Genomic DNA, 26,989 nt, shown 5'->3' with positions numbered 1-26,989 from the left:
TCCTCACCTGGGAAAACCCAGACAACAGAGCCCCTCCCTCAGAGAACAGCTGCAGAGATCCCATGGGGTGGGCAGATGGAGTACTTGATACTCAGGGAGGCCCAGGACAAGTGTGTACATTGTTAGACACCCAGGACAATTCCTGGGAAAATAAATGCAGGTCCCTCCCCATCCTCCCCAAACTCCTCAGCCAGCCAGCCTGCACCCACAACTCCCACAGCCGTCCTCTCGACCTGCCCCATCCAAGCTTTCACACAAAGCTGCCCTCGGGACCCTCAGCCTCCCCCAGCCCCTCCCCCTGATCCCAGACAGATCGGAAACGCAAGAGGAGCTTGGTAAGAACAGACACTTTATTGTACACCATGGGGGGCAGTGGGTAGAGAGGAAGGAGGGCTCCGGGGGTGACAAGGCCCCATCCTCTCCCCTGGGCTGAGTGGTCTTGACCCAGGGCTCTTACCAGCCATGGGCCATACAAACTTGTATTGTTCCAACCTTGTGCTGGAACCTAAAGTGATGCCTGCCGTGTGTGCTTGGATCTGTACAAAGCCGAGCTCGGGATGGGAAGATACCCTCGGCCCCCACCCCACCCCAGTCAGCAGGCCCCCAGTTTCAGGGCCTAGTGGATGCTCAGGGAGTCAGGAGCATTCCCACCTGTTCAGTCTCTTCTCTTTTCCACAGTGGGGAGTTACTCCGGTGGGCTATGAGGATGGGCAGAAGGGCAGGCCCCTGCCCATAATACTGCAGGCTTGCTCAGGGTCTGGGACCACGCAGCTTCTGGCTCCCAGCCTCATGGCCTATGATGGGCTGACTCAGGGGACTTCTCCCGGCACAAGGAACGCAGTGGTCCCTCAGATTTATTGCTGGAGAGCAAAAACCAACCTCGCAGGCATCAACTTGTATGCTCCGCCTGTCCACCCCGATCTGGGCCTCAGGCTTCACACTGCCTCAGTGAAGAGGGCTCCCTGAGCAAGAAGCTGGTGACGGGGCCTGGAAGGCAGGCAGGGCAGGGCCCTCTTTCAGGCACGCCCTGCCCTGCCCTGGAGTCTGCTCTGTTTCCTGTGGGCACTGCATAGACAGCACCAAAGCCAGTGGGGTGGGCACCCTGGGCAGGGACGTGGGGGCCTGCCCCTCCCCAGGCACCTCCTGCTCCTCCAGGCAATCTGGGGCTGAATCTTACCTGTCAGATGCCCCATCTGCTCTTGACCCCACTGGCCTTGCCGCCCACCCCTTACTCCCGGCTCCCCTGAGGAGTGAGCAGAGGTGTGTGCCGGAAGCCCAGGGGAGGCGCAGCTGTTCCTTTCTGAACAGTCAGGACTGCCTCAAGGACAAACTCAGGACAGAGATCTGTGAGATGCCCTCTTGGGGCTCTCGCCATCTTAAGAAATCCAGGACTTTTCTTCCCGATGAAGAGCTTATGACTCCAGTGGGAACAGCAAGAGATTGGCTGGAAAATAAATTTGAGGGCTTCTTCCCTCCAAGGACCTTCCTTCTCTGTTTCTGGCAAACCCAGTGGTGTGAAGGCAATGAGTCACCAGCAAGAAACACGTGACTTTCCCACAGCAGGCGGCTTCCCAGAGGACCTGTCCTGAGGCCTCACCTGACACATAGAGAGGAGGCGGTGGTGGGGCGAGGGCAGCGTGGTCTTCAAGAATGGGGTGAACACTGGGAAGCACAAATCAGCACCTACACACACCCACACCCACATATGTGCACACAGCACACGCACACACACACATGCACACATACACACACGCACACCAAGCTCTGGGCCCTATGTCTAACAGCAGAGACACAGCCAGGACAGGGCCCGACTCACCGCAAAGGCTACAAGCACGAGCGAGCCCACGAGGACCAAGCAGACGGCCCCAGCTCAGCCCCCGTCACAGGCTGGCAGGCTGGGGCCTGGCCCAGCCACACGCTACAAAATTAAAAATATATCAAATATACAATGAAAATAGATCTGTACAGCACTGAGGATGAAAATAGTCCACCAGCCACAGTATAATATTGGGTTTGTCATTTAACAGCATTTACACCCACATGTACAGATTGAATATACAATAGAAATAGAATTTATAGAAGAGTATATATAGAGTGTCTCTCCCGGGGCCTTGCTTTTCCTGTTGCTAATTCTGTTTGGGATTAGGCATGGGGCCAGCTGGGAGGCGTTGTCAGGTGAGGGGCCTGAGGCGGGCTGTTGTGGGTGGGCTTCCCTCTCCCCTCACACACTCAGGAAGGACAGGTGGGGCTGAGAGGGCTGGAAATGGGAGAAGAGGTGGGGGAGGGACCAAAGGACTAAGGGGCGAAGGAGCGAACCCTGGGCCTAGTCTGTCCCTCTCAGGGCTGAGAGCACTGGGAGCCACAAGAGGAGTCAGGACACTGTGAGGGTGCCCCGGCCCAGCACTGTGGCCTGCTCCTGCCCTGCTCCCCACAGCTCTCAAAGATGGAGATTTGCTGTCCCAGCTTCTTTCTATCCATCCATCCAGCCAGCCATCCATCCTCCCATTGGCTCATCCATCTCTCTGCAGACATTTACTCTCCAGCCAGGTTCTAATGCTCCCAGCCTGCACTCCGAGGGCCTCCCTCTTCTTGGGGAGGCCCAAAGGTGAGGGTGGGTGGGGATGCTGTGGGGGCTGGGCCCCAGGACAGAGGCCCGGCCCTTCCCTTTGGCAGCCTCCAGTGTCCACAGCACTGCCTGTGGCCCTCCCCACCACGGGCCAGGTGGCTTGGGAAAGGTTTCTGAGGTGTCTGCACGTGACATACACACCGGGTGGCTGTGCTTATACTAAGAGAGTGAGTGGCGGCCCAAAGGGGCAGTGAAATTATCTGTCTTTCCCCAGGTGCGAGGCCTCCCGGGTGTGAGCCCCTGAACTCCAGGGACTCTATTCCAGGGGAGAAGCTGCCACTAGCAAGAAAGGGGGGCCCCAGGTGAGAGGAGAGGGAATGTGCTTCACAATTGTGCTCCAAACCTCTGAATTGTGCTGTGAACCGTCAGGTGTGCTCTGGAAACCTCTCTGTGCACTCTCCTCTTCTCTCTTGAGGGAAGAGGCAGAGCCACCACTCTGGGCTCCAGGATCGCGGGGGGCAGAGTGGGAGGAGAGGGCAGGGAAACAGCTAAGGCCTGACGGAGCAGGGAGGGCTTCAGGCTCAGGCAGGTGCATGAGCACGCCCCACTCACCCTAGGCAGGGCAAGGACATCGGAGAAGCCACCTGGAGACAGGGGCAGAGGAGCCCCCCTGACTCCCACTGCTCAAGCCAGAGGGCTCCATCCACCTCACAAGGCAGAACCCCATCCCAAGGTGAGCCCTGCATCCTGGCACATGTCCTACCCCAGCCTCGAATAAGGCACCCCCTCACACCCTCGCCCTGGTCCCTCTCACCACCACCTGGCAGCACAGAGGGACCCCAAGACCTCAGAACTGCAGGTGGCAGGTTACAGGGACAGAGAGAGGGTGGAGTGACCCCTAAAGTGGCCACTCGGAGTCTCCCCTGTGCTGAGAATCAGGACTTCTGGATTGTTCCAGTTATTCGGTCACAATTTGGTGAAAGGGTCTCAGAGGGTTACATAGGTTGGGGACCTGGACTGGGGGACAGAGCTTCTCCCGGCCCCCACACAGGTTTTGGGAGCAGAAGTCAGCTGGGCAGAGGGCCTGGCCTAGGGGCAGAGGCCAGGCTGGGACAAGTGGGCTGGTCGGGTGTGGGGCAGAGGCAGGCGGGGTGGGGGCAGCAGTCACAGCTCTGACTCGGGGGTGCCGGCCAGGAGGTAGCCACTTCCATAGCGTCCATTGGGGTTGCCGCTGTTCTCGAGGGGTGACGTGCTGCCGGGCCCCAGGTAGGAGCGGTGAGTGGGCATGGGGGAGGGCGCCTCGCTGGGCACCTTGCTGAGGATGAAGCGGGTCTCGTCATTCTCCTCCAGGTTGGAGATGTCCTTCATCATGCGGCCCTTCTTGTAGGACACGGAGAGGGTGTTGGAGCCGTCAGAGAGCAGGTGAAAGTGCCGCAGGACGAACACCACAGGGATGGGCAGCGTGGCCACGACGATAAGGGTGATCAGGAGCGCCATGGCCCAGTTCGGGAAATACAGGTAGCGCTCGGCAGCCTGGGGGGCGGACGGGGGTGAGGGCTGCTGCCCAGCAGGGTGACAGCCTCACCCTCCCAGGACCTGCAGAACTGCCTCTTCCTGCCCTCCCTCCACCCCCACCCCCCATCCTGGCCAGGCATTGGCAAAGATGGGGTCAGCAGCAGGTGCTACTTGAGTTAGCCCGTCACTTTGGTTAGGTCTGAGCCTCCCTGGGTCTCAGTTTCTACATCTGTAAAAGGATGAGTGAGTCCCTCCACAGGCGTGGAGCGAGAACATGGTTAGAAAGACTGGACAAGGACGTCAACCTTTCGACCCTCAGTTTCCCCATTTGTGCTATGGAGATAATGCCTTCTCTCTCTTTGGGCTGTTGTGAAGGTTACAGATCAGGTGTGCAAAGCCCCTGGCAGGGCCTGGCACACAACAGTCACCCTATAAGGGTTGATCACTATTGCCTGTTACATTAACGGCCTGGGAAGATGCCAACGTCCCTGGGGTTTCAGGGCCCCCACCCCTCACCTCCTCCTTGATCCAGGCGCTGTAGCCCGGGGGTGTGACCCCCAGCTGGATGATGCTGGCCGTGGTGAGCACAGCCATGCACAACGGAGACACGAACTTCCACATGTAGAAATAGAAGCGGTAGGGCCGGAAGCCCAGCATCTCCGTCAGCTCCTGCATGAACCTGCCAGGGGCAGCAGAGGGCCCAGCAGTTGGCACCACCACTGTGCCTGTCCCTTCCTCCATAGCCACCTCCTCCAAGAAGCCTTCACTGACCAGTCCTTCCCTCCTGGACTCTTCGATTCTTCACATTCAATGCTCCTGATCTATTATTCTGTGGCCTGGCTACAGAGCCTCTGGGAAGGCTCTGCTGTCCTCCTCTAACCTGCTCTGACTACGTCACACTCCACCCAGGGATGTGATACAGCCTACCCGACACGCCCTGGGCTGGCACGAAGCAGTATGGGCTTCTGTGTTCTCTGGGGCCCGGCCCCACTCAGGCCGGCCTAGCTCTAGTCGCCCCCTGCTGGAAAAGAGGTAGAAGTGCATGTCCCGAGTGTCCAAAGGCAGAAGTTGGCCCTGACGCAAGGGTTTCTAACCACAGCTCTCTGGGTGCAACTCTGGGAGGCTGGCATGCTCTGTACACAAATGGCATTAAAAAAAAAAGTCATGTTCACCTCAATAGCACTTAACTGAAATCTTAGATTTCTTTCCATTATAAATGCAAGCGACCACAGTAATATTAACAGTACCTGTGACTGTCACCAGTTGATTAAATCACAGATAACGTGATTTTCTTATCACATTACAATTGAAGATACCTACAACATAATTTGCGTTCATCGCTACTTCAAAATTATCATTATTAGAGCCACAGCTAGATGTTGAAACTTAATGCAGCAAAAATAAAGCACATTACTATATCATAGATTTTAAACAGTAATCTGCTAATTTTCAATATAATTAGTTTCCTATATAATCCTATATACACCTGCTGAGGTACTGGGGCCTCACCAGACTGCAGGAGGGTCAGAGCCCCTTCTAGCAGCCTCTTCCAGCCCCGGCTCACAAGCTTGCTCCCTCCTCATCGCCCGGCCCCTCCTGCCCTCCCTGGCAAGGAGATGGCTGGAGCAGGGCCCATGAGAGAGGGTGATTCAAAGACGGGGTCCAGACGTCGGGGGAGGGTCGGGCTGAGTGGGTTGGTAGAGTCCAGGACTCACTGAGGACAAGGAGAGTGAGGCCACAGCCAACACTGAGAGTGGGCGGACCTAGACCTGGGGCTTCCTGGGGATACAGATTTGTTCTCAAACGAGGCCTGAGGCCTGAGGCCAGGGGCTGACGGTGAGTGTGGGTTTGTCCCAGGCTCAGGCCCTGAGACCCAATCCGTTCTTACTGCTGAATTCTCTTACCCACCCGACCAAACTTAAGGCCGAAACCACACTCATCTCACACCCCTGCGTAGATCACCTCAAAACTGCGAATCAGGCTCCGGAGTCTCTATGTTTCAGGCTCCGGAGTCTCTATGTTTCAGGCTCCGGAGTCTCTATGTTTCAGGCTCCGGAGTCTCTATGTTCTTTGAGGGCAAGGGCTTCTCGTACACCCAGTACGTGCTTAACAGGCCTAAGAGATTTCTGAAGAGTTGTGCTATGGTAATTTAAGGCAATTTAGGGTGATTCCAGGACCTGAACCGGGAAAACTTGCGTCTTCAGACTGGCTCTGCCTCTCACTAGCCAAGCGGCCCTGGGCGGTCATGTCTGAGTCTCAGTTTCACTTGTGATCTAGAAGGGCACTTTCAGCTCTGACATCCTGACTCTGTGATCTCCTGTCCCGCTCACAAGCAGCCCTGGCAACACAGCACTCTCCGGGGAGTCAGGACGGGACAGACCCCTCCTCCCGTCCCCACCCCTCCCCACATCTCCCTTACTTCTTGGTTCCATAGATCCAGGCCACGGCGACGTTCTCAAGGATGACGATGACGGTGAGTGGCAGGGTGGCCGAGTAGTCATCAAACATAGTGACAAAGTAGTTTCCGGAGCGCTGGACGAACAAGAGCCCCACGAAGAATGCAAAGACACAGCAGCCCACTACAGAGAGCCGGGAGGCCGGTGTGGGGGCAAAGGTGCAGGGTGGGCAGGCCTGGAGGTCTTGGGGGGTACCCAGGCCCTTCCCAGCCCACCCCTCCCCACAGTGGACCTGCAGCCCACCCTCAGCAGGCCCAGCCCAGCCCTGCCTGGGGGGAGGTGGTCCAGATGCTGAAGGTCTGAGCTCTCACTCTACTAGGTGGGGAACATCCCAGGGCTGGGGGGACAGAGATGGAGCAGGGGACAAGGCCAGCATGGAGGGAGGCTACCCCTGCCCAAGATGATTCAGCAGGCCGTTGGGGGAGGGGCAAAGGAACCAAGAAGGAGGTCTGTCTCCTAGCTCAGGTTTGCCACAGATTCCCAGACAGCCTTCTCCCCCTGGCTCATCAGTGCTCTTCTCTGGGCGGCATGGCCAGGCTCCAGCTGCGTCTCAGTGGTGGGGGCGGGCTTCTGGGTACGGGGTCTTTCTAAAGTCAGAGCCACAAGCTGATCGTTGTCACAAAGTGAGTGGGGTCTGCTGGGAGGAGTTACCTGTGAACATCTCCTTGGGCACCTTGAAGGTGTCGATGATGGGCGTGGTGATGCCCGCCATGGTCCCGATCATACTGCCCAGGCCCAGGTTGATGAGCATCAGGAAGAACATGACGGACCAGAACGGGGAGGCAGGGAAGTGTGTCATGGCCTCGGTGAAGGCGATGAAGGCCAGGCCTGTGCCCTGCACAGACTGTGGGGTGGATAGGGGGCAGAAGGCGAGGGCTCACTGAGGGCCCACACCTACCGCCCCCCCGACCCAGGAGTCCCCTGCTTCCTTATGTCTGCCCTTGGAGCCATGGAAATAACTATTCCCTCTGTCACAGGGCTCCCCGCCCCTAACTAAATCCTCTTGTTTTGGGCCAGTGGGTCTCACACTTGAGTGGGCATCAGAATCGCCCCCAGGGAGTAGGACACCAATTCAGGAGTTTGCCTGTGGGACCTGGAACCTGCAAGCTGTACAAAGACTCCAGGCGATTCAGATGAAGATGCTCACATTTAGAAACACACCAAGCTCAAGGCCCTCCTCCTCTAAGAAGTCTTCCCTGATTGCTTCAGCCACAGTTTTGGCTGCTCCCAGCTCTGAACTCCAGACCTTAACGTAGTGGTCTTAACCTCAGCTGCCCAGTAGAATCACATCAGAGCCTTTAAAACCAGCAACGCCCGGGTCTCACTCTGGGGACAATGATTGATAGGTCTAGGGGTAAAGCTGGCTATCAGGGTTGTGTAAAGCCCCAAGGTGACTCTGATGGCAGCCAAGGTAGAGGACCACTGCTTTAATGCTTGGGTCCCTGCTCACGGGGCAACTGACCACACACTGCCCACTGACACACTTCTGTGTTGTCCTGCAATGTCCTGCAATTGTGAGGGAACACCTGCCCCCACTGTGTATGTAATCCTTGTCATGTGGATGTTATTGAGGTTGTATTGTATAAAAAAACTGCTACAAGAGGCTGGCCCAGTAGCCTAGTGGTTAGGTTTGCGTGCTCCTCTTCAGCAGCCCAGGGTCCATGAGTTCGGATCCCAGGCACAGACTTAGCACCACTTGTCAGGTCACACTGTGGCAGCATCCCACATAAAATGGAAGGGGATTGGCACAGATGTCAGCTCAGCAACAATCTTCCTCAAGCAAAAAGAAGAAGGTCGGCAACAGATGTTAGCTCAGGGCCAATCTTCCTCACAAAACAAAACAAAACAAAAACGGCTACAGCCTGAGTTTTATTCAGAGGACCAGGCCACACCGTGAGAATGGGGCAGGTCTTGTGGAAGGGGGAGGTCCTTCCTGCCGCCAGTCACCTGGGAAGAAACCAGGGCAGGGGTCCCCAGACTGGGCCCTTCTGCTGTTGATCACATGGGAAGAGTCAGGGGAGCGGATGCAGCTCCCTCATCTGGGACGGTGCCAGTGGAACGGAGCTGACGTTGAACATGGAGCTCAGACCTCAGTACTGGGAAAGCATCACCCTCCCTGGCCCCAGAAAGAGGGGCAGGGTTGGCCCCAGCTGACAGGAGCTGGCTCTGCCCCACATCAGCCTTGGCACCAGCTGGCTCCCAGGACCCTCTGGGCATGTCTCTCCCTTGGCACCTCTTCTAATGGAACAGTCACTTTGAAAGTTTCCAGCTGTGCCTATGGGAATAAAGGCAAGGTGTCCAGACTTGGGCCTGGGCATGAAAGAGGGGGCAGCCTGCCCCTGTCCTACGCCACCCCAGGGACTAAGGGTCACGGTGGCAGTAGGAGTTAGAGTGGGGACAGCCAGGGGAGGGGGCAGAAGCATCAAGGGGGAACTCAGAGCATGGGAATCTGAGCCCTGGCTCCCTGCTTGCTCACTGTGAGACCCTGAGCAAGCTCCCCACTTACAGGCCACTCACCTATAAAATAGCGGACAATATTAACACTCGACTCATAACACTGTCATCAGGGCAAAAAGGGACAGACACAAAGGGCAGATGCTAATGCTAACACAAACACCTACTTTCTGCGTGCTGTGTACAAGGCACTATTCCAAACGCCTTTCCTATGACCCATTCAAAGAATGTGAAAGTCACCCTCAGCACTTCCCATGGTTTCTGTTGTCTGTGTCTGCCTGTCTCCTGTCAGGAGCCAACCTACCTCAGGGCAGCAGTTTTGGCTGTTACCTTTCCTCTCTCCCTCTCTGGGCACATAGTAGGTGCTCAAGTAAATGAATGAGTCCCTGGTGGCTTTTGGAAGCCTGCACCCAAGCTCTAGCTCCCCACAGCCTGTCTCTGGGTTCCGCACTTCCACGTCTGCCTCCCTGCCTGTCCTGGGAAGGGCAGTCTGTCCCTCACCTTGTCCAGCTCGTCCTCCAGAAGGCAGGGATCGAGGCCGAGGGCTGAGAAATGGTCCTCTTTCACGGTCTTGATGACCTTGTACATCTCCGAGTAGTCCTTGGTGGTCAGGTGGGAGAAGTTGACGTGAGGAGGGATGAGGGCCCGGCTCAGCACGTTGGAGTTGAGGTACCCCAGGATTTTCTCGGCATTCCTGCAGCACAAAGGGGAGAGGGCCAGGTCAAAAGGAAGGAGTGGGCACGACCCTGGGGGCACCACCCAGCAGGACCCCTGGACCATCAACAGAGACATCGCTGGAACTGTCCCTGGGGTCCAGGGCTGGGGACAGAGAGAGCACCTCTCATCTCCATCCCTCAGCCCAGGGGGATGGGGACTCTGCATCCACAGCCCGCCTGTCCCTCCTGGGTAAGCTGGACAGGGAGGAATAAGGACATGAGGAGAGGGGCCACCTACTCGACCACACACTTCTCATTCATGATGTTGGCCTTGAAGCCCAGCACAGCGAACACCACGAGGGTGGCCAGCACCGAGGTGAAGAAGTTGATGAAGGACACCAGGGCGGCATCGAAGTGGCAGTTGTTGTCCTGCTTGTTGTAGCTGGAGAAGGCGATGACACCCCCGAAGCCCAGCCCCAGGGCAAAGAAGACCTGTGTGGCTGCCTCCCGCCACACCTGGGGGTCCAGCATCTTGTCCAGCTATGGGGGGGCCATGGAAGGGGGAAGAAAAGAGACACACAGATGATGGTTTTATTCATGCACTGAAGTTCCCGCCACATCTGCTTCCTTCAACCTCAATGGAGTTCAGAGGCAGCGTGGGAGAGTGGGAAAGAGCTGGGGCCGTGTGACCTTGGGCAATTCCCCTAACTCCTCTGAGCCTCAGTTTCCCCATGTGTAAAACACACATAACAGTATCAACTTCAGAGGATTGTTGTGAGGCTTAGGTAAGATAAAATAAATGCTATGTCCTTACATGGTAACTTCTCAGTTAATTTTAACTGCTATCACTGCTTACCATGAGCTATCATACTAAGGAACATCTCCAGGGCCATCGGGTATGAGGTATAGTGCACCTCTCTAGGGAGTGCCATTCACTTAGACTGTAGTGTGAATGGTGCCTCCTAGAGCCATGCAGTGTACAACCTGCACAACAGCACAAGAGAACTAAGAACACCAATGTCTCCCTGATACCCCCTCCACCTCAAACCATGAAAAAAGACACCACCTTCTCCTTCCTGCCCACCCGATCTCCCTTATCCCAGAAAAAAGGCCCAATGTTCATTCATCCACATCTACATGCTTCAGGTCACAGAAGAACTCCCACCCCCCCATCTACCCAACTTGAAGAGCAGAACCAGACACTTCCCAGGAAGGGGGAGCCTCTGCCTGACCCTCCATCTGCCCTCAGACCTGACAGAGCCTGAACCCCAGTGGCATCTGGATGGCATGGGGCCATCTCCAAAGCACTGTCATGTCCATTTTCCTTTTATTTGTTCCTCAAGCCAGGGGCCACAGCCTGGACCCAGCACGGGCCTCTACAGTCAGACAGGCCCAAGTCTCAATGTAACTCCCAGCTTTAATGAGCTGAGAACGCTCAGGCAAGTGACAGTGCCTGCTTGATGAACCTTGGTTTTCTCATCTGAGAAGTGGGAAGAAAAACATAGCCCCCCTCCCAGAGTGACCGTGAGGACCAAATGTACAGCAGCAGGCAATGCCTGGCACATGGCAGCATCTGAGCCTGACAAAATGCCTCTGACCTAGTCAGGACAGGGTTTTTCGGTGGGAGCAGGGATTATTATTCATATTTTGAAAGAGTAAACTGAGGCCCAAAGCTGAAATGACTTGCCTGAAGTAGTGGAGCCAGCTAGTTTGGGCAGGAGTTACTACAATACAGATCACCTGGCGCTAGGCCAATGGCGCCCTCCCAGCGCCGTCTCCTGACTCAGGTGGGCTGCCAGCTATGCTCCTCAGAGGCTTTCCCTTTGACTTTTGCTGCTGAGGTGGCCCCAAGTGACCTCACTCCAGACAGATGAGGGAGGCCAAGGGTGAGTTAGAAAGTTAGCTACTCCTGCGGACACAAGCCTGCGTGGTCCTGGCCCGGCCACCCCTTACTGCCCACCGTGGGTAAGTCTATTCCTCACGTGACAAGGAGGTGGACTGGCGGGTCCATCCAGCTCTACTATTACAACCCTAACAGCCCGGACAGAGGGCCACCTGCCTGCCATTGCAGCAGCTTCCTGGGCATATCTGAGTATCTGAGTGACCTGGAGTCACTCCGCCAGCTGAGAAGGCATTGGCAAGCTTGGAGGCTGGCAGAGCGGTGGGGCTGGGGAGGCACCCCCATGCTGAGGAGGAGGAGGTGGGGGAGACGGTGGTAGAGCTGTCGGACTTCAGGGCCATACGCAAATGGAGACCCAGGAGGACCGCTTGGCTGGAAGGTGTGTGTACTCCAGGGGAGATCAAGGCCCCCTACCCCACACATAACAGGTAAAGCCATCTTTGGTCCACTGAGAAAGCCCAGAACCCAGACCTTAAGGATCTAAGAGCCCCTTGGCACCCATGAGAAGGTGACACCCTCCCGTCTCCTCCCCCTCTCTGTGCACTCAACAGTTGTATCGTGACGTGGCCTTCCTGTGGATATGACATGCAGCCACTCATCCATCAGACCCCGAGCACCTTCTTTGGGACAGGCCCAGGGCTAGGTGATGGGAGCCATGGGGAGCAACAGCAGGCAAGGTCCCAGCTCCCACAGAGCTGACACTCAGAGAGATGGACAAAGTCAAACGACCCCACAAATAAATGTGACAAGGGCTGTGAAGGCTGAGCACCCAATGCTTGGAGAACCTGTAACAGGGGTTTGAGTGAGTCAGGAGGCCAAGGAAGGCTTCCACGAGGAAGAGATCCTTCACCCGCTGGCTGGAGTAGGGAGGACAAGGCTGGAGTGGTACAGGTGAGGCTGGGAGAGTCAGAGGAGTCAGATCAAAGGTCTGTAAGGATCCTTGTCTTGATCCTGAGAAAGCACTTGATCCAGGAAACCCCTACGGGGCGTGAAGGAAGGGGAAACAATCCGATGTGCATTTCTAGAAGAAACCAGCAGATGCAGCAGACCTGCTGGGATGCACCTTCTGGGGTCCAGTGGGGAGGTAATGGCAGCTTTGCCTAGGGTCAGGGTGGTGCAGATGGAGAGACTGTAGCAGGAAAAACCAACATGACCTCAGTGATGGGCTGGAGATGAGGGTGGTGGAGAGGTGATGGTCACACTTCTGGCCTCAATAGCTGAGCGGGTAGAGACGGAAACAGAGGAAGAAGGGCAGGTCTTGGCAGGGTCAGAGCAGAGAAGATCAACACGTTGGTTCTAGAAACATTGCATTTACTGTGTCTTTGAGATAGCTAAGAGGAGATGTCAAGTAAGGAGTCAGACAATTGGATTGAGAGTTAGAGGAGAGAGCTGAACTCGAGATACAATTCATGAGCAGCGGTATACCTGCAGGAACGAAGTTCTGGCTGTGGACAGAGAAGAGGCAGGGGCCTGGGGCCAGTCAGGACCTCCGAGTTCAATGCAGGGAAGAGGACCTTACAAGGGAGGGAGATGGGATGCAGTCGAGGCAGGAGGAAAAGCAAGACGGGGCTGGATGATGAGGCCATGAGAAGAAAGCCCGTCAGGAAGGAGGAGGGCCCCAGGCTCCCAGTGAAAGATGCTACTGGGAGGAAAGAGCCAAGAGGTCAGGGGTAGGCTTAGCAGAGCTGCTCAGGGAGCCACGGGGCCAGAAGTGAAGTAGGAGTGAGAGGAGTTGAGAAGCAGAAAGGAAGAGATGGAGGTGAAGGGCAGCAAAATGTGCCACCCAAAACAGGCCTCTTTGGCACAGGGGTTACTGTGAGCTGATTATTTTCAGAAACTACAGACACAGGAGAAGATCAGACAACAGAGGATAAGTAAGCCTTGTGTAAGGGGAGGGCCTGTGCCAGGAAGAGAGCCAGTAGGAGATAACTACGTGCTTACCAAACACTTTCACCTTCCCATGAATCACCTTTAAATGGATTATAATGTTCAGAGTGGAGCCTGGGAGAGTGAGACGACCAGAGAAGTGGAGCAGGGTCGTCTCACACTGCTGAGGGCCCACTATGCTTAACATGTCCTCTTCCTCACCAAAGTAAGACAGGCCCATATTTCCTTATGTAAAAACCCTGGGGCCAGACTGGTTTTGAAATTCAGATTTTTGTTTCTAATTATATTTTAGAAGGCTAATATGGTGCTTATGCTACACAACTACATAACACTCCCGATGGGGTCTGGGGCAGCACCCTGTAATCAAACATGTTAGTATTTCTGCAGCAGAATATGAATATTCACACCAAGTGAATCAATAAAGACTATAAATAGCCTCACATCTGTTCAGGTCATTTTGCCGCCAAATGAGTTCTGGGGGAAAGAAAAAAACAACTCTGTTTTTCAGGGCTATTTGGATGTTGGCATTGTGAATAAAGAAATAGGGGCCTATACATGCTCCTAAGAGAAATTTGAAGATTATTAAAAAAGGAGAACCAAATAATCATTGTCCCTCTGGGAAAGGACTTCTGTATGTCCCCTCTCTTGGGTGGGTTTTTTTTAATGATCCTCCCAGAAGGCTCCAGAAATGGGCAGAGGTCATAAATGACTTAAGCCTGGAAGGCATCCTGGCATTCGCCTGTGTTCACGGATGTCAGTCAGGACAGTTCTGCCAATCAGCTGGAACCTGGCACTTCCCTCAGGCTAAAACCTGGACTAGTGGGAGGGCTCTGGGTAGTTTGGTGAGTTCCAACTACGAAGAAACACAAGATTTTGTGAGAGAGGGCAGACTGAGATGGACACCACTCTGGTCATGTTGTTGGTGTGTTGAAAACTCTTCGATGGTTCCCCACTGTCTAATGGAAAATCTTTTTCCACTCTATGTTCTGAACACTCTACATGTAGTGGACTTACTACTCTTCAAAAACACCATAGTCTCATACCTCTGGCCTTTGCCCAGGCTGTTTCCTCTGCCTGGAACTCCCTTCCTCCCACTCACTTTCTGGTGAACTCCTATTTATTTCTCAAAACCCAGCACAGATGTCACCCCCTCTTTGAAGCTTTTCCTGACTGCCTCTGGCAGAGCTAGTCGTGGTCCTTGGGCTCTCACAGCTCTTGTCAATACCTGCATTAGATTTATGTATCTGTCTTCCTTTCAACACTGTGCTTCTTAGGGCTGGGCCCATCTGCCGTTCATCTTTGTATGAGCAGTGGCCAGCACACAGAAGAGCAGGAACAGTGAAGGCAAGAGAGAGACAGACAGACAAAGGCGGACCTGTTTCCCAGAGGTGAGCTGAGCGGGAAGGACCCCACAGGGGCCATGAAGTTGTACCAGCCTTTATGAGCTACCATGTGGTCTTCTAGGACAAGAAGATCCTTAGCACTTGTAACTTCTACTTTCTAAAGCATGGCTATTTTGACCCTGGCTTGCCTTCCTTTTCTCTTTCCTCTTCTTTTGAAATAATTATTTCCTTTTTGATCTGTTCAGTCATTACTGAAGTTTTTACAAAAAGGTCTGGACCATCTGTGAGACCCAAACATATGCCATCATTAAGATTTTCACCCCTCCCTAAACCTAAAACTAAGATGTGGATAAATTCCCTGGGCCCAGTCACTGTTCGGGGCCAGGTTTCAAAAAGGAGGCAGCTACCCCATGAAGGAGACCGTAGTCCCAAACTGCACCCTCCGAGCTGGCCCTGGAGCGGGGCGGGAGGTATTTCTCAGAGGACACAGTAGGATGGCTTTGCATGCAATGATTTTGGATGCAAACAAAAATTGTTTTTTGTTTGTCTGTATGTTAAGATTGTATCTATTTGCTATTCTTCTTCTGTTTTAAAAAATTCTAGAACTTTTATTGTGAAATGTACAAAAGTGGAGAGGATAGTGTAGTGAGGTCCCAAGCATCCATCGCCCAGCGTTAACAATTATCAACACACGGCCGATCTTGCTTCCTCTGTATCCCCACGTTTTCCTCTCAATGCCTAGATTATTTTGAAGCGAACTGACGAATCCAAATCTGACATTAACAAGGGGCCCAGGAAAGCATCTGCGAGTGCCAAAGCTTCACCTTGGAGGAGAAAAGTGCCCTGGGGGAGTGGTCCCTGGGTATCTCCCTTCCAGCCTGCAGGCCCTTGGAGGGGCATCCTTGAGATGCAGATGACCAGATGCCAAATGTTCATCTGGGGGTAAACTGAGTCAGGCTCCTTCCATATTGAATGCCTGTTGTTGCTTGAGCTTAAAGGAGTTCTTTCAGGATTTCTGGGATGATGGTGCATGATTTCAGCAAGGTCTTGATCATAACGTCAACAGAGGATGAAGCCATGGCCAGACCTCAGGAAGCTCAATGTCCTTTCCAGACATCAGCAGTGACTGCAGGAGGAGAGGTGGGAAACGGGCTTTCCTCACCAAAGACAAGGCTCGCACCCTCCTTGGGGTGTTGTTGAAACAGCAACAGCTTCCTGCCATTTCCTTGACACAATGGCTGAGTCACTTCCTAACACAGGGAACAAAGCGTTTCACGGCATTTGACTCAGCAGCATGAAGATGCTTTTTGAAACCACAAGCAGCTGCTGAGCGCCTAGTCTGAGCAGCTGCGTGACAGGAGCACATGCTCTTGCTTCTCAGCATTCCCAGGCACCTGCCGGTGCGAGAGCCAGACGGGGCCACGACACCAGATGGCACTGGAGCATCGGGTTCCTGCTGCCCAAGAACAGTGTCACCTTCACAAGGGACGAGAATAATAACAGCTAACGCTGGCCACGCGCTCTCTGTGCACCACGAGCAGTCCTGCACACTCTCCTGACAGTGCTGCGAAGGAGCTACCATGGTTCACCCCATCTTGCAGCTGAGGAAACTGAGGCTCTGAGAGGCTAAGGAACTTGCCCTCTGACTGCTGAGAGATGAGGATCTGGGATCTGAATCAGACCATCTGCTCTGGAGCCCACCCTCTGGTCACTGGCAGGCCTGCCCTCATCATCCTCCTGAGAAGCCTTAGTCTGACCGTGGGAGTCAGAGTTCCACACTAACCTCTACCCCCTGGCCTTCACAACTTACAGGGACCCCACTTCTCTTCTTAATGCACACCCTTGACCCTGTGGCCAGTCTGGCTCGCTGGTCAGGACCGCTCGCTCGTCTAGACCCCAAGGCAGCAAAGCAAGAGGGAGATGCCCGAAGCACCCATGCAGCTCGGGCTGTGCTGGGCCCCACCCCAGAAGACTGGCATGACTTTCATCCTGACTTCAGGTGAAGGCTGTTTTCTGACACACCCTTGGTACCACTGGGCCTGGAGGTGGACGGGGTGCTGCCCATTCCTCCAGGTCACTCGCCGTCATTCCACTGTGCACCATCTCTCTTTCCAACACTACTGCTGTCATAATTCTGGGCGATTTCAACACCTACATCAGTGTCCCTTCCAACAGTCTGCCTCTCTGTCCCTTTGCCTCCTCCCTTCTGCTATCTTGTCCTCCCCCCACTCCTAGGGTCATGTGTGGCCTTTGTCATAACTAATAGTTGTGCTCCAACTGTAATCTCAATGTTAAGAGTCCTGCAGTCCAAAGTACCCCATCCTTCTGGCTCGCTCCTTCTAGTATCTTGACTCCAAATATAACTCAACCCCACTGGGACCTGCCTCTGTTTCACTGCCCTCACCCCGTGTGTATCATAACCTCCCTTCCTAATGGGCTTAGTCAGTGGTCCTGTACACTCTCAGCTCCCCTGCCATCTCACTCCATCGTCACTGCTTGATAAACTCCCAACCCTGGTGACTCCACCCCTCCATCTACTCTGGGCCTTCCCCCAAGCAGCTAAACACAGCTGGAGAAGTCACACAACACACACTTTGGGACCCTGGACAAGTGGGACGTTGGACAAGTCATTTAACCTCTCGTTGCTTCAGTCTCCCCATGTGCAAAACGGCCATGATAGTAACACCACCTCCAGGGTCCTTATGAGAGTCAATGAGTTCATAGGGGTAGGTATGTATATGGGTGCCTGGCACATGGTCAGCACATCCATTGTAAAACACACAATTGTTTTAAGTACCTCACTGACTGTGGGAAACAGCCTGCTCTCAGAGATGTTGAAACGTGAAGAAGTGACCACCTTGGAACTGGCAAAGCGTTAGCTGTGACCATGCAGGCCAAGGTCACCCCTGACCCCCAGTGTGACTTCGTGCTGCTCCCATCCACACATCCCCACCTCTTCACAATTCCTTCAGGCTCACTCCTCATGAGGCCCCAAACCCTCCTCCACCATCCTTACCCTCAGCTGATGACCTTGCTGCCTACTTCAGAGAGAAAAACGACACCCTCGGGAGAGAACTCCCGCAACGAGAAGCTCCTCGCCACAGCTCCTAAGCTGCCAGCATCTGTACCCACAGGCTGGCCCATCCTCTGTTCCTGTGGGGACAGCGTGTGCTCCTAAGATCAACTCCTCTGCATGGGCACTGGGTCCCAGCCTCCTGCTTATTCAAGGACTTTGGTTCCCTCCTCTCCAATAGCATCGATTTCCCCCTTTATTGGATTTTTTTAAGTGTACAATTCAGCATTTTTTAGCATAGCACAGAGTTGTGCAGCCATTACCACAATCAATTTTAGAACAACTTCATCACCCCAAAAAGAAAGTCATTTAATACTCATTAATAGTCAATCCCCATTTCTGCCCCAACCTCCCCACAAGCCCAGCCCTAAGCAGCCACTAAATTACTTTCTGTCTCTACAGATTCACCTGTTATGGACATTCCATGTAAATGGAATCAGACAATATGTGGTCTTTTGTGACTGGTTTCTTTCACTTAGCTTAATGTTTTCAAGGTTCATCCATGTTGTAGCATGTGTCAGTACTTCATTCATTTGTATGGCCAGATAATATTCCATTGTAGAAATATACTACCTTTTATTTTTCCATTAATCAGTTGATGGACATTTGAGTTGCGTCTACTTTTTGGCTGTTCTGAATAATGCTGCTATGAACACTCGTGTAAAGGTTTTGTGTGACATACGTTTTCTCTTCTCTTGGATATGTGCCTAGGAGTGGAATTGCTGGGTCATATGCTAACTCTGACTAACGTTTTGAGGACTTGCCAGACTGGTTTCCAAAGCCGCTGCACCATTTTACATTCCCACTAGCAGTGTATGATGGATTATTTTTATCATCATACAAAATTCTGAAATAACACCCTCGATCCGCTGGCCGTCTCCAGTTACCACCGCATCTCTTATTTCTCTCCTCCCCTTTACAGCAAAACTCCTGAATATAAGTGGTCTCTACTACTTATCTCAAATCCTTACCTCCCATTTTCCCTTGAACTCGTTCCTATTAGACTTTGCCCCCAGCACTCCACCAAAACACCTCTTGTCCAGGTCACCAGTGACCCCTCTGTTGCCTCATCACTTGACCTCTCAGCAGCCTTGGACATGGCTGACCATTCCCTCCTTCTTAAAGCATTTTCTCCATTTTGCCTCCTGGGATGGACACCTCTCTCTCTCTCTCTCTCTCTCTCTCTCTCTCTTTCTTCTCCTCCCTCGTTGGCTCTCTCTCTCTTCCAACCTCTAAACGCTGGGCCCCAATGCTCAGTCCTCTTCACTGACTATGCTCACTCTCCAGGTGACTGTAACCAGTCCATGGCTTGAAATACTCTGATTCCCAAATTTATATGTCCACCCGACCTCTATCTATCCAACCACCTACTCAACATCTCCACTCAGATATCTATTAGACATTTTAGACCTGCCATGTTCAAAACAGAACTCTTGGTGTTCCTCACCAAACCTGCTCCTCCCTGTCTTCCTCCATCTCCCTAAACGTCAACTCCATCCTTCTAGTTGCTCAGGCAAAAGGCCTTGGCATCATCCTTGACCCCTTTCTCTCACACCTCACATCCAATCCAACAGAAAATCCCATTGACTCTACTTCTTAAACATATCCTCAATCTGACCACTTCTCATCACTGCCATTGCTGTTACCTGGGCTCCAAGCACAGTCACCTCTCACCTGGATGAATTCACCTGGATGAGGCCTTCTAGCAGGTCTCCCAGTTCTGCCCTTGCCCCCTCAGATTCTCTGTGGCAGCCAGAATGGTCCTTCAAAGATAGAAGTCAGATCATGTCATTCTTCTGCTTGAAACTCTACAATGGCTCCCATTTCACCTAGTGTAAACATGCAAGTCCTTACCGGGTCCACAAGACCACCATGATCTGGCTCCCCACTGCCCCTTGACCACCTACTTCTCTCCCGTCCCCTTCCAGCCACACTAGCCTCCTTGAATATGCCAGACCTATCCAATCTCAAGGGATTTTCATTTATTTTTCCCTCTGTTTGGGATGGAATGTGTTACCTCCAAATGTCCATGTGGCCTTCTCCCTCACCTCCTCAGGTCTTCACTCACATGTCACCTTTTCAGGGATGCCCTTTTTGATCACACTAGCTAAAGTCACTCCTTTCCCCAACACCCCTAATCCTTCTTTCAACACCATCTAACAACTCTTTTATTTTATGCTATCTGTCTCCCTCCCCTAAAACACAAGCTCCATGAGGGCCGGGAAGTTTGTCTGCTTTGTTCACTGCTGGATCCCAGGACCCAAGACAGTGCCCAGAATATCACGGGCATTCAGTGAACCTTTGCTGAATGAAGGAATAAATGAAAGATGGTCATTTGGGTTGTTTCAACCTTTTCTTACTAAAACATGCTGTAATGACCAATATTGTGCACAAATCATTTTGCTTGTGTGTGAGTACATTTGTGGGACAAATACCCAGAATGGAATTGCTGGGCTGAAGGACATGAACAGTTGTAATTTTAATAAACATCCCTGGAAGTTTTGGTGGTTAGAAATGTACCACTTTGTGTTGAGTAAATCACATGATTAATTGCACAGTACCCCATACTTACTTGAGTTTTTTAACTGGATGTAATGAAAGTAACCAAGAGAGGTAGTATCCAAGAAATTCAAGAAATTCATTAGCTATTCACATGAGTTACTGTCCCATCAAAGATGCTAGTGGGCCATCACAGTATCTTGGTCACAATGCATTTGCCACACTCAGTAACTGAAAGTCCAAGTCCTACATTTTGGATTATTTCTGATGTTGGAAGACTTTATAGAAGTGAATACCTTCCAGGTCATTTAGCATATCCATGGAGAGCCCATGCTTCTTTGAGGTGGATTCTGAGATGCCCTGGCCAAAAGTCTTCTTGGACTCTGCCACAGCTGCCAAATGGCATGACCCCTGAGGATGTCATTCACATTGTGGCCAGTATAAATGGAGCAGTGCACAGCCTAGGCAGCTGTATGCAATGACCCTGGCACTCTATAGCACCATTCTAAGGCTAGAACTTGAAATGGTTCCAGGGTTCCTCATATCTCACCAATCCTGTGCTGGAACAGTCACAGCTCTGCAACAGTAGTCTGCCATGTGTGGACTGTCAGATGATTGTTTCGGGGAGTGGGTCCACCCTTGTTGCAGATGACTTGGAGAGATTTGTAAACAGCCACCTCACCTCGACCATCTCTATTAGCCTTACATGCCTCAAAGAGACAGTGGCACAGGCTGTGAAGGGGATCCTTGATGGAGGAGTTTGGCCTCCCCTTCCCTGCTCAACACATCCCTCCGGGGTCAAGGGCAGGAGCTGCCCCATAGAATTGCTCAGTGGATAAGGTCTCAAGATGAGCCTCACAGGCTCTATCCAGATGGCAAGTCACAAGAGCTGGATGGGTCAGGGGCCACATCTGCTGGGTTTTGGTGACCTGGCTCCTCTGGGGCCTTCTGGATTGATTTCTTTAATGTTCACCTCATGAAGGGTCTGACCACTGAAAATTCTAAAATGTAATCACACTGTTTCCTGAACATCAAGGAAACGGTTTTAGAAAGGAGCACCCCCCCTCCATTGTTCAAAGTACACATCACCCATATTGCATCCATCTGACTGGCAAATGTTGCAGTCTAACAAATGTGAACAACAGAGACTCTCATATACAACTGGTGGGAGTGTTAATAGATGCAACCAGCTTGGAGAGCAATTACACCAAAATCTAGTAAAACTGAAGATACGCATACCCTTTCAGACAGTAATTCCACTCCTACACATATATACACTAGAGAAACTTGTGCCCATGAAAACCTGTGTAATAATGTTTACTTTTGTACTATTAGCAACGGTGAAAACTGGAAACAATTTAAATGATCATCAACTAGAAAATTAATAAATATTAGTTTAGTACTACTACGGAATAGTACACAGCAGTGAAAACGGATGTGCTAGAGCTACATATATCATTATAGATAAACCTCAAAAAACAGTGTTGAGCAAAATTAAAAGCAAGGTGCAGAAGGTTGCATATAACATGACGACATTTATGTAAAGTTTAAAAGTATGCACAAATGCTAGATGTTGTTGACAGATACACATATATATACAAGTTTTTAAAAATGTATTAGCAGGATAAATCCAAAATTCAGGATAGTGGTTATCCTTGGGGAGGAAGGGATCAGGGCAGGCTATACAGGCACTTTTATGGCGTCTGTAATATTTTGTTTCTCAAGAATGTTTACTATAGTTCAGTCAAGAAGGTGGTGTAGGCAGACTCTAAACTCACCTCCTCCCAAGGACACAACCAATTTACAACTACACTTGGAACAATTGCTCCTGAGAGAGAACTTAAAACTGGGTAGAAAGAACTCCAACAACAAGGGACAGTGCTGACTGAGGTGGAAGAGGCAGAAATTCCTTTCTGGAGAGAAAAAAAGCCACCTTCACAAGCCGTGGTGCTTCATGGCTGGCCAGGAGCAATCCTAAGGTACGCAGCCTTCCCTGGAGGAGCAGGGAACCTGAGTGAGGGAGGGTTACCACTATACGCATCTTTTGGACTCAGCACACCTGAGACGAGTGGCATAATATCCGGCTTTGTTGGCTACTAACAACAATGGGGAATACCCCCAGAAAAGCTATTGGACATAAGAGGATAAAAGCCAGCTTTTAAAGGGCACATACACAAATTCATCCATTTCAGAAAGCAACCTAAAATCACCAGAAAGAAAAGTGCATGGTCCTTTAGTGGAAAGAGACTCAACTGATAGACTGTGGGTGCACCTTGGTGAGAGGTGAGACCTCCCCAGGCTGAGACCACCTCCCCAGGGATTGAAACAATGATGGCAGCCATTATTGTGACCTAGTACAGACATGCTGACACAGCTGCTGGCAGATGCCACTGGAGTTCTTCCACTGGCCTGTTAGCCCAGGGTCTGCCACACCCACTAAAGCACTGACTTAATTCAGCTCAGCCGGAGTAGGCAGCCCACCCTAGGGACTGGCCCTATCCAACAGCAAGCCCTCATGCAACTTGTGGGCCTACATAGGCTGGGTGCCTGATCCTCTGCAGGCAGGCAAGTGGGTCTGCCTCTGAGGAGCATGGCATATGTGAGGAGTGGGTAGAGTGTGTGTGGCATTGGGAGACTGTGTGGGGCCTCTGCAATGGGGCAACTGGGTCTGCTTCAGGGAGTTGGAGCTTGCACACAGGGCAGGACTGTGTTGACAGTGTGTGTGGCCCTGTGGCCAGTAGGGCTTGTCAGCTGAAGAAGACTTGTCCTCCTCAAACAGCCCCATAGGGGATTGGCCCCACTTTCCAAAGCCTGAAACAATTGGGTGCTCCCATGCCTCAAGTCAGCCCCACTCAACTGCAATCCTGAGAGAGCTGAAAAGAGCCTTGCAGGCTTGAAGGCCCACAGCAATTGTAAGCCCTTGAGCCTAGCAGCCAGCCACGCTGGGGGGCTACTCACAGAAAAACTGCAACAGGGATGTGCTATTAGATCTTGCAGCAAACTGTACTGGAAATCCCCATGCCTGATAAAGTGACTGAAGGGTCCATAGCAGCCACATGCAGCTGAGCATTACAACCAGCTGGCCAGAGGGACAGCCTCGCCTCCCTGGGCACCTGCAGCAAGAGCAACACTGCCACAAGAGAAGGACACACATAGCCCACACAGAGGACACTCCTGGAACATTTGGAACTAGTGACAAGAGGGAAGCATACTGCTGGGCCTCATAAAGCATCTCTTACATAAGTCCAACTTTCCAAGATCAGGAGATGTAGCTGATCTACCTAATACATAGATATAAACACAGAGAAAGAGACAAAATGAGGAGGCAAAGGAATACATTCCAAGTAAGGGAAAAAGACAAAACTCCAGAAAAAGAACTAAATGAAAGAGAAATAAACAATCTACCTGACAAAGAGTTCAAACAAAAAGTCATAAGGATGCTCACGGATCTTGGGAGAAGAATAGATGAACTCAGTGAGATCTTCAACAAAGAACTGGAAAATATAGACAAGAACCAATCAGAAATGAAGAATACAGTACTGGAAATGAAAAATTCACTGGAGAGACTCAAATGCAGAGTAGATGACACAGAAGAACAGATCAGTGAGCTGGATGAAAGACTAGAGGAAATCACCCAAGCTCAACAGATAAAAGAAAAAAGAATTAAAAAGGACAAGAACAGTCTAAGGGACCTCTGGGACACCATCAAGCACACTCACATTCATATTATAGGTGTCCCAGAAGGAGAAGAGAGAGACAAAGGGCCAGGAAACCTATTTGAAGAAATAATAGCTGAAAACTTTCCTAACCTAAGGAAGGAAACAGACATCTAGGTACAGGAAGCATAGAGAGCACCAAACAAGATAAACCAAAAGAGGCCCACACCAAGATACATTATAATTAAAATATCAAGAATTAAAGATAAAGAGAGAATTCTAAAAGCTGCAATAGAAAGGCAACAAGTTACATGCAAAGGAAACCCCATAAGGCTATCAGCTGACTTCTCAGCAGAAACCTTACAGGCTAGAAGGGAGTGACACAATATATTTAGACTGCTGAAAGGAAAAAACCTACAGCCAAGAATACTCTACCTGGCAAGGTTATCATTCAGAATGGAAGGCGAGATAAAGAGATTCCCAGACAAACAAAAATTAAAGGAGTTTATCACCAAGAAACCAGTCTTACAAGAAATACTAAAGGGAGTTATTTAAGTGGGAAAGAGAAGACCATAAGCAGGAATAAGAAAATTATGACCAAAAAAAAGTAATAAAATCACTGGTAAAGGCAAAAATACAATAAAGGTAGCAGATCAACCACCTATGAAGATAATATGAAGGTCAAAAGGCAAAAGTACTAAAATTACCTATTTCCATGATAAGAGGGTAACAGACACACACACACACACAAAAGGTTAGATATGATATCAAAAACATAAAATGTGGGAGGAGGAGAGTAAAAGACTAGAGCTTTTAGAAAGAGGTCAAACTAAAGAGACCATCAACTTAATATAGATTGCTATATATGTAGGTTATTATATATGAACTTCATGGTAATCGCAAACCAGAAACCTATAATAAATACACAAAAAATTAAGAGAGAGGAAGCCAAACATAACACTAAAGAAAGCCATCAAACCACAAGAGAAGAGAGGAAGAGAAGAAGAAAGGAACAGAGAACTACTAAAACACCCGGAAAAAAAGTAACAAAATGACAATAAGTACATACTTATTAATAGCTACTTTGAATGTCAGTGGACTAAATGCTCCAATCAAAAGACATAGGGTGGCTAATTGGATTAAAAAAAACGAGACCCATATATATGCTGCATACAAGAGACACACTTCAGACTCAAAGACACTCACAAACTGAAAGTAAAGTGATAGAAAAAGATACTCCATGAAAATGGCAATGAAAAGAAAGCTGGGGTAGCAATACTTATATCAGACAAAATAGACTTTAAAACAAAAACTGTAACAAGAGAAAAGCAGGGCACTACATAATGATAAAGGGAACAATCCAACAGAGGATTTAACTTGTATATATCTAGGCACCCAATATAGGAGCACCTAAATATATAAAGTAATTATTAACAGGCATAAAAGGAGAAATAGACAGTAACACAATAGTAATAGGGGACTTTAACACTCCACTTACACCAATGGATAGATCATCCAAACAGAAGATCAATAAGGAAACATTGACCTTAAATGACACATTAGACCAGATGGACTTAGTAGATATATACAGAATATTCCATCCAAAAACCACAGAATACACATTCTTTTCAAATGCCCATGGAACATTCTCCAGGACTGATCACATATTAGGCCACAAAACTAGTTTCAATACATTTAAGAAGATTGAAATAATACCAAGCATCTTTTCTGACCATAGCAGTAAGAGACTAGAAATCAACTACAGGAAGAAAATCAGAAAAGCTACAAATAGGTGGAGATTAAACAAAATGCTATTGAACAATGATTGAACAAATCAAAGGAGAAATCAAAAAATACCTGGAGACAAATGAAAAAGAAAATACAACATGCCAAAATTTATGGGATACAGTAAAAGCAGTTCTAAAAGTTGTTCTATAAACTTCTCATAGCAATACAGGCCTACTTCAGCAAACAAGAAAAATCACAAATAAACACTCTGATGGTGCACCTAAAGGAACTGGAAAAAGAAGAACAAACAAAGCCCAAAATCAGTAGAAGGAAGAAGATAATAAAAATCAGAGCAGAAATAAATGAAACAGACACTGAAAAAAACCAATAAAACCAAGAGCTGGCTCTTTGAAAAGATAAACAAAATTGACAAACCTTTAGCAAGACTCACCAAGAAAAAAAGAGAGAGGGCTTCAATAAATAAAATCAGAAATGAAAGAGGAGAAATTACAATGGACATGTCAGAAATACAAAACATTATAATAAAATGCTATGAAAAGCTATATGCCAACAAATTGGATAATCTAGAAGAAATGGATAAATTCTTAGAATGATACAACCTTCCAAAACTGAATCAAGAAGAAATAGAGAATTTGAATAGACCAATCACCAGTAAGGAGATTGAAACAATAATCAAAAACCTCCCAAAAAATAAAAGTCCACGGGCTTGCCCAGTGGTGCAGCAGTTAAGTGTGTACATTCCACTTCTTGGCGGACTGGGATTTGCCGGTTTGGATCCTGGGTGCAGACATGGCACTGCTTAGCAAAAGCCATGCTGTTGTAGGCATCCCACGTATAAAGTAGAGGAAGATGGGCATGGATGTTAGCTCGGGGCCAGTCTTCCTCAGCAAAAAAAAGAGGAGGATTGGCAGTAGTTAGCTCAGGGCTAATCTTCCTCAAAAAAAATAAATAAATAAAATAAAAGTCCAGGACCAGATGGCTTCCCTGGTGAATTCTACCAAACATTCAAAGGAGACTTAATACTATCCTTCTCAAACTGTTCCAAAAAACTGAAGAGGAGGGGAGGCTTCCTTACTCATTCTACAAAGCCAAAGGTCTCCTGATACCAAAACTAGACAAGTACAGCACAAAAAAAGAAAATTACAGCCCAATACCACTGATGAACATTGATGCAATAATCCTCAACCAAATACTCGCAAATCGAATACAATAATACATTAAAAAAAATCATACAC

At 50.3% G+C, this 26,989-nt stretch overlaps 1 protein-coding gene across 3 annotated transcripts in view; it reads right to left on the bottom strand.

Moving 5' to 3' along the window:
- Window positions 1–359: 359 nt before the first annotated feature.
- The window catches only part of SLC6A17 (solute carrier family 6 member 17), a 57,852-nt gene continuing 31,222 nt past the window's right edge, over window positions 360–26,989 (bottom strand). The window contains exons 7-13 of one of the 3 annotated variants that reach the window (XR_006885973.1): window positions 9,946–10,187; window positions 9,493–9,685; window positions 7,189–7,381; window positions 6,501–6,660; window positions 4,598–4,760; window positions 1,178–4,099; window positions 360–987 (exon numbers count right to left, since the gene is read on the bottom strand). Coding sequence is in view for 1 of the 3 variants with exons in the window: in XM_046645114.1 (XP_046501070.1) it covers window positions 3,731–4,099; window positions 4,598–4,760; window positions 6,501–6,660; window positions 7,189–7,381; window positions 9,493–9,685; window positions 9,946–10,187 (1,320 nt within the window). In the remaining 2 variants the exon portion in view is untranslated. Of the gene's footprint in view, window positions 4,100–4,597; window positions 4,761–6,500; window positions 6,661–7,188; window positions 7,382–9,492; window positions 9,686–9,945; window positions 10,188–26,989 lie in introns of all 3 variants that reach the window. The other 2 variants (XR_006885974.1, XM_046645114.1) reach the window with 2 other exon arrangements.

This window comes from Equus quagga, chromosome 18 (assembly GCF_021613505.1).
Source record: "Equus quagga isolate Etosha38 chromosome 18, UCLA_HA_Equagga_1.0, whole genome shotgun sequence".
Lineage (NCBI taxonomy): Eukaryota > Metazoa > Chordata > Mammalia > Perissodactyla > Equidae > Equus > Equus quagga.
This window is presented reverse-complemented; position numbering and strand designations above follow the sequence as displayed.